Below are 16,943 nucleotides of genomic sequence, written 5' to 3' on the forward strand. Positions count from 1 at the left end.
GTTAAATTATTTTAAAGTGCTTTGCGGTTATTTGGTTGCGTTCGTTACTGCTCTTTTGCCTTGACACTTGAGAAGATTTCAAACACACAACGTCGAAAAAGTTCGTGTATTTACATATTAAAGTGAAATAATTTTTTGTTCTTTCATGGATGTCGCATTTGCATGTTTGCAAGTTGCGCAGCTTTTCATTCACTATGACATACGGCACATTTTACGAGTAAACAGTGTTAATGAAGTCGCATTAATTTGAGTGCATTATACAAGACTACAACAGCAGCAAAGCCGGCTAGCAGCACGCAGCAGACAGCACACAGCACAATACGAGTATAGTACAAAGAAAGTGTATAGCACGCAACGAATTTCGAGTAAGATGTGTTGAACAGAGGCCAAAAAGGCAAACAACAATACCGAAACACATGTAGTATACACACGCTCTCACCACAGAGCAGAGCAGAGCAGAGCCAATGACAATCCAAACATTTAGTATCTGGGAAAAATGGCTAAATGGCACGTGGAAGAGGAAGAGCAACAGGAGCTGCTTGCAAGCAGCCACCGAGCAAAAGAGTTTGAAAGCGGAGTCGTCTCCGTTGTCATCAGCGCCCTCATCGTCGTCGTTGTCGTTGTCGTTGCCGGCGCTGGCCTCCTGCAGCGTCGTAAAAACGGTGTTGGCAACATGAAAATCTTGTCATATTTTTCTTGTTTACTGTCAACATCTTTGTACTTCAAGTCCCATTATGTTAATTATGATGAAGTAAACAGGACACAGTTGTTATTTATTATAATTACCAGCAGTCAAGCTCCGAGCTGAGTTGAGTTGAGCACAATGCCAGAAGACACAAGGCGCCAACGCAACGCAACGCAACATAAAATGAATTTGTTGCCAGTCCTGACCCATCTCTTCCATCTTTCCTCTACCCCAGTAGCCAGCGAAGAAACTGAAGTTAAAAGCCAGTAAGGAAGTGACAAATTCTGCGACCAGTGAAGGGGGTAAGTAATTGACCGGGTTGCTGGCATTGTAGTTACTATTAAGTTCGGCAACTGGCTTTGAGCTTGTCAAGCTTCTCCTTTAACTAATTCACTTTAATTGAAATCGTTGACATTCTTGCTATCTCTAGAACTTGCGACAGCAGCCAGCAGCCAGCAGCTGATTAAGAGATGCAAACCCGAACCCAAACCCAAAGACACATCATCGAGAGGAATAGGAGGAGGAGGAAGAGGAAGAGGAGAAAGCCATAATAATTTCCTAATTACATATGTATACAGTCAGACAAAGACACAACGCCCCATTGAAGAGTGTTTAACATGGAAACGGTTATGATGAGTTTTATTGAAACTTTGTCTTTTGTTTTCAATAACAAAAATACAATGGAAATTCCTAGCATATTTTCCTGCTGCATTGTTAGACAGTGCGATAGGCATAGCATCGGCTTGTGGGTAGTGACTGAGAATGAGTAAGGTGCTTTTTCGTATTCAGCACAACAACAACAAAATACAAAAACAATCAATAGAAAATGGTATGCAAACAACCTTTTGTATGCGGGTCTGCGCTTATTTGTTCAAGAAAGTAAAAGTAAAGAAAAGCAAAAGCCTCGCATCACACGCATACACGCACACATACATATAAGCATACATACATATTCACACCCACAGACAGACTGCGAGCTATGAAAAAGCACATACGACAGCAAATCGATGCTCAGAAGTGTTTTTTACGGAGAGCAGTCCTCTAGTCCTGTTGCCTAGCTCTGTGGAAGGCAGTCAGGACATCGCCGTTTACTCTTGAGTTTGTGGTGCACTTTACAAGTGGTCGTCTGCACCACGCCGACGGTTCGGACTGCGTCGGATCTGCTTGCATTGTTTGTCCCCGCCCAAATGCATTTTTAATAATGCAACGAACACTGTGCTGTCCAAAAACAATGACATTAATTAGCAGCTCTTTGTGATTGCAGAACAAAAAGCAAAATGCAGCCATGGTTTGTCTTCTGCTGCCTTGCTTCAGTTACTTGCCTCATTCTCATAGCTATTCTACTTATTCTTCTTCTTCTTCTTCTACTACTACTGCTGCTGCTGCTCCCTCTCTTGTTGTGCTTATTGTGTTTTGCTGTATGCTCTGTCTATTTTTTGTATTATGTGCACAGACAGCGGAAAAATTCATTACACTTTTCCAAAGCGTGCAATTTTTATATTTAGAACAAAAACGCTTGAAATTGAGTGTAAATGAGAGAAATGGAGCCTTGCATAAGAGCCACACTAAAATCAACGAAAGTACCATAGTGTGTATGAGTAATATTTCTTTACTTGAAACATATTTTAAACTGATTTTAGAGGCCATGAAATCCATTAAGCAAGTTACGTATTTACCCTATGCATCTAATTCACTAGCCTTGTCTATTATTTTCCGGCAAACAGTTAACAGTCAGCCTGTAAATACAATAGCATAACCCTCAGTTCCATGGAATTGTTGTTCGACGTTATTGCATTCTTCTGCTCAATGTGCTGATAGACAGCCCAGAGACTATTCAATTCCCTCGCCTTTGCAGTTCACGCTCTCCATGTTCCATGCCTAGCAACTAGTTGGCTGGAGCCCACACTGTGAATGGCGATTGATGTCCTGCAGGCAAGTTTTCAGCACACAGACCTCTTAAACATACAGAAAATTCAACTCCAGAGTCGCAAAAGCAGAAGCAACATCAAAAAAGTAGCAAACATGTACGTCGATTTATATAATATATCTCACACAATTTCAAGTGCTAGCTATTTTGTGTGTATATGTGCATGTGTATGTGTGTATGTGCCACTGGTTGTGGGTGTCTGTCTATTTGAAAAAATAAACAAACCGCGCCATAAATTGCAACTTTGTAATTTCGAGAATGTAAACAGGAAATGTTTTGTTCATTTTACTCACGACTTTTCCACTGCAGTTTTTATTTATTTTTTACTAAGGCGACAAGAACAATATCCTTCGGCTCAGTTTGTGGATATTACTGCTTTTAAAAGTACTCAACCAAAAATGTTTGATCACAAAAATAATGATATGGTTGACCAAATTAATGGGATACGTTTGTATATCAGTGTTTATTAAATCCATGCCAATAAATATGCTACACTTTATAACTTTATTTACAGCCAGTTGCAAAGCTGGCATATAAGAAACTTCGCGTCATTAGTAAAGTCTTGTATGAAAATTCTGTATAAATATCAATTACTCGAATTTCGTAATGACCGCAACGCCAAAATGACGCAATAAGACAAAGACAGAAAGCAATCAAGCTAATTTATTTTTAAATTTTCTATGTCCCTGGCTATCTTAATAAAATTACCTTATTTAAATTTTACTCAAATGTGATGATTATAGATTGTAGTACTGAAGTATAATTAGGCAATACATAAATGTGGCTTTAAACTAATTGAAGCTTTATCTCGCACATATGAGAATGCTAAGTACATAAATGGAAATATACAAACACACACACCCACATCCTAGCGCTCCCCGCCAATGCATTTAAAAGTTATTAATTCCCGAAAAATAAGTATTTCCCCAATAAAGCAGCAACCTGAGATGGAGAAGAGAACGGCAGCATAGCAGAAAATATATATAAAACAAATTTATAACAGAGTCGTGACGAGCTTATTGATAGACAGCTATGGTCATGGAGATACAAGTGATACAATCCTATATTCGAGTTCGTATTCGGACATACATAGATGCAATGGAATTTTATTGCGCATTGTAGTATGGACAAGAGTCCCGTATATTAACTTAGCTATATACAGTATGCATTAAATCGTTAACTCTGAGACAAGGATAATTACGCTTTTCACTCTATATCACTGCAATAGATTGTATTCTACATAATGCAGTATTTTCTATAATTAGGTCATTTAATTATTGCACCTTAATTGCTTTCAGTTAAATTGAAATATAATTCGATACTTCGATTTAGATTAAACCCAAAAGCGTATCCTGTTGTAGTGTTCATATTCTAATATCCTTCCGACTGAACACATCTGAAGTCATCTTTATCTTCGAGCAATGAGCTTTCTTAAATACAAGACATCAATGTGCTCTCACCGAAAAATTAAATTTTCCAAATCACGAAGATTGGTGGTTTTATGAGTTGGTTGAAGGTGGTTTTCACAAAATTTCTGGTTTGGCAAAATGAAGGCTGAAGTGAACAAGAACAACAACAAAAAAACGCATTTCCCATAGACTTAACACAGTTTGTCGGACAGCCCAAAGACGTGACCTTAGGGGCAGAGGGTCAGACCATCAGTTGGTCGAGTCTGTCGTATGTCGGGCGTATGTTTGTGAGTTTCGTTTTCAATGAATTGCGGCAATTGGAACCCCTAAAATCTACGGCAGCAAGTGCGAGTACGTCATATCTGTTATGTCCTTGTTGGCCCTGCCCTACTTTACCTGCTCAGCGGCAATTCCATTTACCGAAAAAGGTTGCGGCAGACACGAACGACAACAAATGAAAATAGAAACGAGACAAATAAAAGTAAGAGGAAGAGACAGAGACAGACCTAAGAAGTATACTGAACCAGTTTTATTTTTAGAGATTATAACAATTTTGTACCAGCTACCTAAAGATTGGAATGACGTGTTAGACAGTGGGAGGCACTAAGTTTGAAATCTCATTTATAATTCATTGCTTTAAATTAGAATATTGAAAAACCAGTAGAATTGTGAAGGTCTAAAACATGAAAACCCTACAACTATATAGGTTTAGGTTTAGGTAGGACCGGCTGCCCCTGTACGGGGCAAAGCACAGACCAGTGGTCCGTAGCTGTACCGGTAGCTTACCTACGTCTCAGAAATCGCGCAGTATGGATGCATTTTTGGCAAAAGCTAGCAGCATCCTAGGAGGTAGCCGTGAAACGTCCCGAAGATCGTTGTGGCACGGCGAATTAAGGTATTTCAACCGGAGTCGGGATAACGCTGGGCATCTACAACTATATAATAAGCGCAAAAGTAATGAAACAATGAATACACTTGACTATTAGTTTTCTTCATTTGTTCATTTTCATTTTGCTATTCGTATTTCGTTTGTTCATTCATTTTTTTGCTCGTTCGTTGTCTAGTTTGTGGTTTCTTTTGGCTTGTGCATTCCAAGCACTTCTGCTTAACTCTTACACAAATATACTCATATATGTGTGCAAGTGTAGGGGGTGAGTGAGTGCACGATTGAAAGGTAAGGAACAGGGTAAGACATGCATGTGCCTTGGCCGACCCGATGGGTGGGTAATAAGTAAGTAGAGTGTACGTGTGTTCGAATAAACAGTGACAGAGACCGTGGCAGAGACACAAGCATATCAGAAACTAAAGAGATGCAGTGCAGCCAAAAGCAAAGGCAAAAGCAAAAGCACGCGATCTCCAGCTAACGTCGCGCTGTCTAGCTGCTTCGCACTGCCTGCGATGACAGTCGCCAGCGAAAATAGATTGCGGAGGCACCAGTTAAAATGGGCGAACGAAAGGAAGTATTGCAAGTGGCAGAGCGGAAACGGAAAAGAAAAATATTGTTTCAATTCAATTGAAGTTGAAATTGCATGATTGTGACCAAGCCGGTCGATAGAAGAGACGTATCGAGGCCAGGCAAGACCTTAAAGAGAGCATCTCTTGTGATGCAATGAAGTGAGAAATTACACTAAGTACAAACACGACTACGAACAAACTGCAATCTCTCTGAGCATGTTTTATATGACATCCGAATTAAGGTCTAGTTAGTCAACTTACTAGCATCTTTGCCGAACTTTCAGTTATTTACAAGTTTAGCAAAACTTTTGGAAACATGTACATATTGTTTGTAATAATAATAATAATAATAATATTTGTATATTAAAGAGAAACAATGTGAAGGTGGATTTAATGAAAAAGCTGATTTATCGACAATAAACCAGTACAAGGCATATCCAATCAAATTTTGCAATTGCAAGAGACTTCTAACAGTTTTCGATTAATTAATTATTAAATAGCGGCTAAACGTGAATGTTAAGCCAATTGAGAGCACGGCAGGGAAATGCGCTTGCTAGCAATGGGAAGTTAATAAAAACAGAGAAGAGCACTAGAATGTATATGTATTTACAAGCAATGATTAAATGATATGTTTGAAACGGTTCTGTTAAAAGTTTCTCTGTCCCTTCTATAATAAATAACTGTGAATCAATACAAGAGAAGATACTGTTCTCAAGTCATCAAATCATGCTATCTCAAAGCGCCAACCGGGTTGTGTCCTTTCTTTCTTAACACGTAGCTCTGAGACCGAAGCAAGTATAATAATGTTTGCATAGCTTTTGGGTTTTATTACTCGGCTGTGTAAATGCAAGCGCAGCATGTTTGCAGCTCCACCGGTGCTAGGACAGCAACCAGCAACCAGCAACCAGCTGCCATTGCTGTTGCTGTTGCTTTCAACGTTATAGTCATAGTCGTGGTCGTTATGGTGCCACAAAGTCCTTCTAAATACCTTTTGTTTTACAGTGCTTGGCTGCTTTGCGGACGGCTACGAACCCGTCATCAACGCTACACTGACTCTGTGCGGCCATTTACATGTTTTACTCGCTTCAGGATTTTATCTAGTAGCTGTTGCCTCTGTCGCGTGAAAGAAGCATCAACTTCTCTTTAGTCTCCAAGTACCCCCAGTCTAGCTGTTCCCGTCTTGTTCGCCTCGCTCTTTTGAGTTGATATACTTAGCAGTACATTTGTTGTCGTCCTTGACAACGACATCAGCAACCTCCTTCGTGCTACCGCCTGCTTCGCGTCAACCTTTCTCTCTACCCCAAAAGATGTTTTGGTGCTTATCTAGTCGTACTTGTCAAAAATTCGGTAGCTTCCTCGCCCATCGCCCACCGTTTTCGCCCATTTGCCCACCGCTTATTGTTGTTGCTTTAAAAGCTAAAACTTATAACTCTTGTACTATTGCTTGTTCTTGGTCCTTCGGTCCTTGGGTTCGTCATTTTAGGCATTTTCTTGTGCGCTTTTGTTTTAGTTATTTCTTTTGTTTCTTCATCTTTCGTCTTTTCTTGTTCTGATTCCGCTGCTGTTCTGCTGCTGCGGCTTTGAAGTTTGTTGTCTTGTCTTTAATGACATTGGAAATTGCGGTCAGGACAATTAATTTCCGGTTGAAGAAACATTACTTTAGTTTTTGCAACCAACGCACAATTCCTGACACTCTACCTGACCATCATCTGGCCACGAAATTGATCGACCATTGCAACAATATAATAAGTGGTCCATTTTAGAAATAGGGTTGCTAAATTTAAAGATATTTTTATTGATCTTAATCATTTGAAAGCAACCTATCAAATCAGCTCAGCAGAAATATAAACATAAGGAATTGTGTACCGCTTATAATAAGCATAATTTAAGATCGGATTCGGATCGCAAAATATGCAAAAATTACTCAATAAATAATTTAATGGCATCTCATAGTTAAATACTCTCGACTCAGCTTTCTTCATTCATTTCGCTTTTTCATTCGGCACATATCTTACCCGGCATAAACATGAGAAGTTACCAAATTTCGGCGAGTCTTGCAAGTTCTATTGGCCTCTATTGTCCCCCACACAGCACAAGGATTGACATAAGTTACAAATCACTTACTAACACATAGTCACACTATGCATGTACAAGTATGCAAGCGGACTTGTGTGTGTGTGTGTCCCTATGCGAAAAGTGTCGGAAAAGAAGCCGTACCTATTTAGCATTCAAACGAACTTATTCACCAACACCCACGACGAGTATTCTATACACACTATACACACACATGTGTATGTTGTAAGTATGGTTGTGTTTATGGATTCGGGAGAATATACGTGCATGGGCCTAAGTGCTGGCTGGCTTGGCAATAGGAGCCAAGCCAAGCCAAGCCAAGCCAGAGCTAGCCTCTGCGACAACCGAGCGAGCGCATGGAATACTCATTAAAATTTCAGCCCACGTACCCAATCTGCACTTAAAGGACCTTTCGAGATTTGAATTTTTCACATGTTTGCAGCCAGTCAGTCAACGATTATTTTTTCCGATGCCCAAACTCTGCCCAGTGCCCAAAGTCTGTACTCGTGCCGTAGCGTAGTTGCGTCACCTCAGGCCAAGTGAGTGGAGTATATAAAAAAGTGTAGCATACATATGGGCTGAACGGGAGTGTAAACTATACTCGTAAGTGCTATGACATGTTATGCACGCACTTCCGCGCATGCTGAGGCTGGGATCGTGAGTGTGAATGTGTGTAAGGGTGTATGCGAGTGTGTAGAGAGGTTTGTAGTTTGGAGGCCCATTGTTATGGACAAACAAACAAGCATTGTTAGCAGCAAGGAAGCTATTGGCGACAGTTCTTGAGTTCTTCACTGAGGTAACTGAGAAAAAATACAAATTTGAACTGTAGAAAACGGTTTGGCTCCTGCTTCTATGCTATTTTAAGTACGGCTGGGTGACTGTTGTCCTGGTATCGAAACCACTTGGACCACGACTCACCCACGTCGTTATGGTTACGGATGCGGGTCGTTGTCGTTCTTATTCTTTTTCTTGTTACTGAGGTAAGGCGGTTATGCCTAGACTGGGCACGGCCATCTTGACATGTCATCAAAAACACATTAAATGAGTTTTTATGAGCTCGTTTATCCAAACTGTTGTCCACCTTTTAAGCGGGATCTAGGCAAAAGTTCTACAACCAAAGTTATTCTCATCAGACCGAATCCGAGTCCGGAAATTGCCATTGCGTGGTAATTGAAAAGTTTTTTCTTTTCTGTTCAAGCTCTCTCTCTTGCTATCGCTAACGCTATCGGGCTCTCTGCGTTTGGCAACAAAGTGGCATTGCTGTAAATTAGTTTTATAATTTTTTACGCTTGCCACAACAATAAGCAAACTTGACGGAAATTTGACAAGTTTTTGCTTTTTGTCCACATCCATTGTTGTTGCCAACAATTATTTACAAATCGAAATAATATATTTAAACATTGGTTTCCAATTTGCTTTCCCGCTGTCGCAGACATGGCCACAAAGGGAATATTATATTATATGTCAAACGGAAATAGAAGGAAAGAAACGCTTTAAATTTAATTCTATCGCAATCTGTGCTATTAAATACGGGCGTAAGAGTGCAAACTGTTGCTATACTGCGATAAGTTCACCTCTCAGCTTTGTCCATTGGCCTGCGCATCCTCTTTTCTCTGAGAAACTGATGCAAATTTAGCCCACAACAGACCACAGGCTCACCAAACTTTCAACCAATATTTATTGTGTAAAAATTCACGCCTAGTCGCAGTGCCCGGCATGCTGAGAGAGAAAAAAAATAGAGATGAAGCACAAACTAGAAACTTTGTCCTTTGCGTTCAACATAGTCATACTCATTAAATTTGCTAATTGAAGCTATTAGAGAGGAAGACAGAAAAGGATGAGTGCAGCAAAGAATTTATCTAGCTCGTCGAGCTCGTGGCGAAAATGTTTGTTAAATTATACAGCAAATTAAAAGTAAATGCGATTAGTCGAAAAAGTTCAAGCATTCTTTAAAGTGCAACTTTCCTATTAGAAAATCGAAATTTCTAGCAGCTTTAAAGTATTACACCCATAAATTATAGAAGCGACAAAACCTATAGATAATAAATGAATTTTTCGATGTAAATTACACACATTATAAAAAACAAAGAAACAAGGAGTCTAGACTGCACAATTGACCAACTGCTATGGAAGGCAGTTTAGTTGACTGAGTTGACATTCTTTCGCTAGATCAAACTTTGCACAAATGTTGGCATTTCCATTGTGGACATTAATCAGAAATGCATGAAATTGCTAAAGTTTCAGAAAGCTCACGCCCTGCAGAGCAGCTGTATGCTAGCTAGCTGCATTACATTGCTCAAGTCAAACTTCCAATCGAAAGATTTCGTGTGTTTTGGACATTGAAGCATAAAACAGGCTCCGGAGAATTACTTGTACTTTCCAATGTGCTGTTTGTACTGCTTGATTCTTGGTCTGTGACCTCCAGCTTATTGATATATTAATAGAGGACCAAAGGGGCTCTGAGGTTTGATGGCCAAACGCCAGAGGTGGCAACGTGTTCTCGACAAGTCCCCAGCGCAATTTGCACACGCTCTACAACTATGGTTGCTACACTTAAATCGTCGAGCAATCCTGGCTTAGCAGCATATGCATTTGGCCGAAGGAGCAAATAGCGAGTTGAAGCTTTTCACGTCCGCGCATAATTGCATGAATAATGCACTTAGTATTTGGCAAACGATATACGCTCACGAAGTTCTCGATTCTCTTGCAAGCAATGGTTACCTTCCAATTTAAGGTAAAATCAAAGAGTTAACTGCCTGGCAGCAGGCTTTGGTCTGAACTGAAGCACAAGCAAACTCACAAAAATTACGAAATAAATTACAAGACGTGCAGACATGCCTGATGAGTATAGGACAAGACAATTGTTACGCATATAAAGTGTTGGCCAAATCGAACACAAGTAATTTAGAAATAAGTGCTCTCGAGCAGTCTAAATCGAAATAAGCATGCACAGTAGGCCAGTGGGAGAGCGGTAAAGGTTTGCATATGCGAATCGCATGTTTGCATTACACTGGAGTCGACTGACAAAACAATTGAACATGCAGGGCATGTTACAGCTTTCGAAATGTACTGTCAAAAGTGCCACCCAAGCAACCCAGAAAGGAGCCCAACAAACTCGACCCGAAACCGACCCGAGTAACCCAAAAACGCAAAACAAAACATTAAATGAACTTTTCATTTGCAGAAAGGCCAAGCAAATTTTGGGTGAATAGTTGGCATGGAAAACTGAGCAGAAAGCTCTGAGTAGAGCATGCTTCCGTTTAACTCTCTTATTTTATTTAGGGGCTCAAGTTTGTTTAGATTTAGGGAACTGAAAAGGAAGTGAAACATTTTCAAAAATTTCCTATGCACTATTAATGGACGCAAATAAGGCCTTCGACTGCGAGGGGTGTCTCAGACATTTGTATGTATATTTTCATTCCAGCACCATAAAAAAATATGTGAAGCGACTTACCCTCGAGTAATTCCAGTTGTTCTTTCAACAGCATTAATTGGATAGACTCGACGATTTTAGTTTTATTTGCAATCAAGCAGCTTCTAGAGAAAAGGAAATATCATATGCATTAATATATAGCATAGGCAGCCGTCAGATAAACAGTTAAACGAGTGCGTCACAATCTTTTTGATCAACTGCTACACACGAAGGAGTCTCGTAATGGATCAATGCGAGACGAGCTAAACAAGATAAGTAATGAATGTGCTTCTTGGGTAAGATGTAAAAATTGTATATTTTAATAGTCAAGTTATTCTGCATTGATGGGAGACACGTCGACGGCTTAGCTAACGCTTGGATTGGTTATGGCCATGGTTAACCAAAACACTACAAGAGGCCAAAAAGTGCTTGTCTTGGCCAGTCAACCGTAAGATCGCTACAGAGCGAAGCGAGAGCACTTGTAATCTAAAATCAAGTGCTGCTCCTCATCCATTCGAAATTTGTTGTCGTCCTGCAAGGCAAAATGGCAATATGGCAATACGGCAAAACGGCAAACCGGCAAACGACTCTAGTCAAGTGCTCTGGCTTGGCCTGGCAGCCAATCTGTCTATCTGTAGCATTTTATATATGCAAAAGTAGCATTTTTTCTTGCAAGCCCCAATTTAAAGTTGCCCAGCAGAAGCAGTCGAGGTCTTGCCAGCTGAAGAGAAAGGAGGGGACGAGAAGGGCAAGAGACGGCGTGGTAAGAAGAGGGCGTCATTTGCCTGGCCCATGGCCCATTTATAAAACAGGCAAACGAGCAGCCAACCGTTCGACCAACAAACAACTTCGTCGTCGTCCCACAAGTCCTTGTCCTAAAGTCGGAGTCGCCATCGCTGGTTTACTGCTGGGACAGCTGGTCAAAATTAACAAGTTCCAGCGCATGCCTGGATTCTGGTCTCCAGCATCTCCTTCGCTATCTGTACGAGTGTCTATATGTGTGTGAATGCGTGTGTGTGTGTGTGCGTGCGGGCATCTGTAGCTATATATGTATATGTGTGAATGTATAGGTGTATGTATGTCACAACATAAGCAATTTGTTGCAAACTTTCGTACAGCTGGCTTTTGTTAGGCCCCAGCTCAGTGCAAAAGTATGTCGCTGTATTGGTGTATTGGTGTGCGGTCTTGTCTCTGTGTTGGTAGCTTGGTGTATCGGCGTGTCGGTGAGACAGCCCGCAGAACTTTCGACTCTGATGCGTGTGCGGAGCGAGCAACAATGGCCTCAGACTCAGCATCAGCCGCCTTTGGGCCAACATCAGCTTGTGCCCGGCCGTGGGCGTAAGCCTGGAAACAGGCGCCGTTTGTTCGCCTCGCTTACTTCCGTATTTTCGTCAGAGTCGGAGTCGGAGTTGGGAACGGTAAAGGGAGCGGGAATGAGAATGAATGCGCCGGGTTGGTTACTTGGTTGATGGCAAACTTTTTAAAAGATCTTAAATTTCTGTTGTTTTGTAAAATTGATGAAGTAATTTGTTTGGTGATTGCACAAACTTTGCGTGTCAATATTTAAAAAAGAAACACCAAAGTTAACCTAAGTTGCCACACACACATACACAACCACTACGTCAAAATTCGCATAGCTTTCAAGTGCAACCAAGCAGCAGCAAAAATCGGTCTTCGCTGCAACCACAGCAGCAAGTTGCGGATCAGATCAATAAGTCATTTGCACTGTTAATGATTCAAATAGCTTACGAACTTTATGAGCACTGACTTTATGGCCAATTGAAATCTACAATTTAGAGTGGACAGCGTCAAAAAATGACAATTGAAATTTACTTTAAAATTATACATATATAGAAAATATGGAAGACGAAATGATACTATCAAGTTTTGACATGAAGACATGAAATGTTTAAACCCAAATAATGAAGAAATAAAATATAAAAGTAAAAGTGATTTTTAAGTTTAATTCGATATAAAAAAAAGGTAGTTAATATCGGACAAAATATAAGCAAGAAATATATGCTGGTTTCTAGCTAGTAGATTGTGGTGCACAGTGAATACAAAATAGAAGTAGCGAATGTCGCCAAATTTGTAAATTTGTGAAAGCAGTTAAAACCTCGCTTCAAATCCCTTTTGAATTGGCCTAACCAATTGTTGTAACATAAGAAGAGCAGTAGTGGAGTAGTAGTAAAAGTAGTCTAGTGTAGTTGTAAATGTTATTGTGAGTCAACCGCCCCACTTTAGCCCTGGCACTTAAGTGGATTTTTATTAAGTATTTATCAAGGAAATCAATATGTCATCTAACCGGTTGTCTGTCTGTTGCTTTGTACGTCTGTTTATCCTACGAGTCGAGTCTGACGGTCGAGTTTCAATGCTTCCGCTTGGATTGAGCTTATTGCTATTGCTATTGCAAAATGCTCATTCATTCATTGCCTGTGTGGCTGAAGAGTCCCGCAAACAAACGTCCCATACCCATTACCTGCTCCTGCCGCTGCCTCTCCCATCCTCAACATCTTCCATTGAAGCTCACACTCAGAGCCAGAGTCAGAGTCACAGGGAATGCTCGCAAGTACGATTGAAATTGAATAAAATGACTTTTCAAATTATTTGCGATACAACAAAGCGCCATGTGGCAGAAGTGCTTATCTGCGGAAAATGTTAACTGTATGACAAAACATAAATTGTAGATATGCAAAACCGAAGAAGCACACACATAATAGCGCACACAGAAGTCAGTCGTACAGAGAATTGTATTCTACTCATAGATATCTGGCTGGATGCTCACACACTCACACATGTAAGTGTTTGAAGGGTAGATGTGGAGTCGACTCACATGTACACATCAGCATATGTGTGCATTTGTACGAGCGTGAGTGCGAATATGCGTATGCTGCGGAAGAGTGAGAGGGGGAATGAGGATGGGGGTGCAAGTGCGAGGGGATATATAAAAACAAATAACAATTTTGTGCTCAAAATAGAATACAAACAGCACAATGCGTTCGAGGCATGCCAATGCGCGAATGGTGGGTAAAGAGAGGAAGAAGTGCGGCGATGTGTATATTCGTATGTATGTGTGTACGCATGAAATGTAAATGTAAAGCGTGGAAAGAGAAAGCCGGGCAGAGTATCGATTTATGCATATTAAATTACACGCGCTGCGTACAATACATACACACATACACTTGGCGCTCCTTTGAAAATATTTATACTCATCTCTTATTGGCCGCCTGACATCTCAATTGGCGGCTACGCCGATTACCGCCTACACCCACCACCATCTCCTCTACCTATACAATACTTGCGGCATACACATACATCCATACAAAACAACTACTACTTTCCCTGTATGAGCCATTATTACCATTGTGATCCCACACTTGCGACCAATTTATAAACGTTTGGCTCTTCGGCTTATCTTTGTCAGTTTTTCTTCTTGCGTTTCGTCTTTTTTATTTTCTTGCTGCTTGCCGCTCACCTCCTCTCCTTCTCTTTCGCTCTTCCTCTGTTCATGTGTGCACACAAGGATAGTAAGTTTGTATATCTGGTGAAACTTAACGCTGCCCAACTGCTGAATTGCCTCAACTGTATTGAGCCCAACCGCAACTCGCACTCGAATCCACTCTATTGACAATTTGTATTCAGTTAGCTGGACCCTCATTTCACTCTTCAGTTGGACAAACGACAGCGATTATAACCACTGCACTTGTTCTGCCAATGCAAACGAGGCTGAACACACTTATGCATATTGTATACACATTACAGTATCTGTGGATATAGTGAACACGCCATATAATAATCATCAAATATAAACAAGAAAGCATGAGGTTCAATAGATCGGAAATTCTCGTAGTAAGAAGACATTATATTTTCCTACTAATTTATTTTATAGGTCTCATGAATTTAAACACACAAAGTGTAGTTTGAGCAAACGAACTGAGAACAAGCGTAATACTTTGCAGTAATCAGTTCACTATACCCAGACACGACTATAGTAAATATGTATTAGTGTAAGGAGTGGCCTTGGATGGTGTGTGGTTGCGCCACCCGCACACTCTGCAATATTAATACTGCTGAACCGCCCACAAAGTTAATGCCAAGAAAAGCAACTGAAAGTGGCCAAAAGCATCAAAGCAGCAGCAGCGAGACTTTGTTGGAATCGCGCCCTGAGCTCTTGGGAGTGATAATTTTTGGGTCACTCGGAGACTGCGACGACCATTGTTAATTATTCTGGTCACATCTGTTATGTAAACTACGTCCCAAGCATAAAAAAAGAGCAAGGACAACAACACGACGTACTTCAAAACGGACTCCAAGCGAACTCGTGCGCCCAAAGAATTAAAAAGTTACAAAAAGCGCGTTAAAAAGCCACCCAAAGTGTTGGATATATTTGAAGTGTACCTTTTTAAGCCCTCTTTTTGTAATTTGCTTTCAAACGGCCGCCAAATCCCAAAAGAATGTAAAAACTGCACTTTGTTAATTTTTTAAATATTTCGCTTCATGTTCAAGATGCCTAGTTATATATATTTCATGAAACCAAACATAAGAACAGACTATGCGAACAATAGGGTAAGAGTGCAAATAAAACCATCGGACAATTTCAATTTGCCCTCACTACCGTTTTTGTGTGTTCATAAGAGAACAATCCAAGCTGCATGGACATTTCCCATACATACTGAACATATAACAATTGACGAGACTTTCGACATTCTACAAGTTGCGGACTAGAGACGAGTAATGAATATGAAAACCACTTACATATTCAGAATGCAGTAATGAAATGAATCCCAGGGTAACAGTTTAAGTTTTCTGCTCAACAGGCTTTTTTGGAGACTGCTCGCGAGACCATAACAAAACACACATGGAACTGGTACGAAGCGCCTTTCAGCAAGTAAATACATTTCGCTCTTAATCATCTTGATAAATTTACAAATTTATATTTACTTAATTGAACAGACGATGATCTTAAAAAGCGCCCAAAGATGATGTTTTGGGCGGGCGTTCGAACAGTAAACTGCAAATGGAAATGCAAATCATCTACTTCAACTTCTTCTTGGGGCGCAGGTTGTTTGTGTGTCCACACTTCTTCTTGCGGCAGTTGGTGGCACGTGGATGCAGACGTGCGTAGCATTTGCGGCAAATCATCTTGTCGCAGTTGTACTTCTGGGCTAGGATACGCAGAGATGGTTCAATGATACCACCACGCAGACGCAGCACCAAGTGCAAGGTCGACTCCTTCTGGATGTTGTAGTCGGACAGAGTGCGGCCATCCTCCAGCTGCTTGCCAGCGAAGATCAGACGCTGTTGATCTGGGGGAATTCCCTCCTTGTCCTGGATCTTAGCCTTGACATTCTCGATGGTGTCAGAGGGCTCCACCTCCAAGGTGATGGTCTTGCCAGTCAAGGTTTTCACGAAGATTTGCATTTTGACGGTGTTGCTGGAATCGTAACACAGAATGTAATTTAGATGATTGTGTTTGCAATTTGTTGTAAACGACACAGTTGAATTTCCATATCAATTGTCAATTTTGTCGACGGTGTCTCATGTCTCCCATTCGAGGTTATGTTCGACACAAGTCAATGAGCGGCGAGTGTTTGTTACACTATTTTCACGGAATAAGTTGTGATTATAAGTAATTATGTTGCACAAACGCAATTATTACACTTTACCAGCACAACTGAATCCATGATTTCACTTTCTACCATTTATTTTTCGTTATTTTCCGCAACTTACCAAGAGAAACGTGCAACCAAATGCTAATTCACAAAAGAAAAGAGTGTGTACACTGTATACAAGCAGCGAACACGTATGTTTAACATAGATTGAGCAACACTGACAAGTTTCGTAGCAACATGCTTTTGAAAATATGTCAAAAAATATATCGATAATATTATTAAATAATTCTACGTAAAAGAATAGTTGAATAGAAAATACGCTAAATATATTAAAATAATTTTTTTGTTGTGTTGAATAAGTTCTCTTTTT

General features: G+C 40.4%; 1 protein-coding gene across 1 annotated transcript; it reads right to left on the bottom strand.

Moving 5' to 3' along the window:
- Positions 1-15,829: 15,829 nt before the first annotated feature.
- LOC133835082 (ubiquitin-ribosomal protein eL40 fusion protein) lies at positions 15,830-16,842 on the bottom strand. The gene is made up of 2 exons (XM_062264945.1): positions 16,692-16,842; positions 15,830-16,395 (listed from the first exon to the last, which is right to left on the bottom strand). The coding sequence occupies exon 2, from the start codon at positions 16,380-16,382 to the stop codon at positions 15,996-15,998; it is 387 nt and encodes a 128-aa protein (XP_062120929.1). The 5' UTR covers positions 16,383-16,395; positions 16,692-16,842; the 3' UTR covers positions 15,830-15,995.
- Positions 16,843-16,943: the final 101 nt, after the last annotated feature.

This window comes from Drosophila sulfurigaster, chromosome 2L (assembly GCF_023558435.1).
Source record: "Drosophila sulfurigaster albostrigata strain 15112-1811.04 chromosome 2L, ASM2355843v2, whole genome shotgun sequence".
Classification (NCBI taxonomy): Eukaryota; Metazoa; Arthropoda; class Insecta; order Diptera; family Drosophilidae; genus Drosophila; species Drosophila sulfurigaster.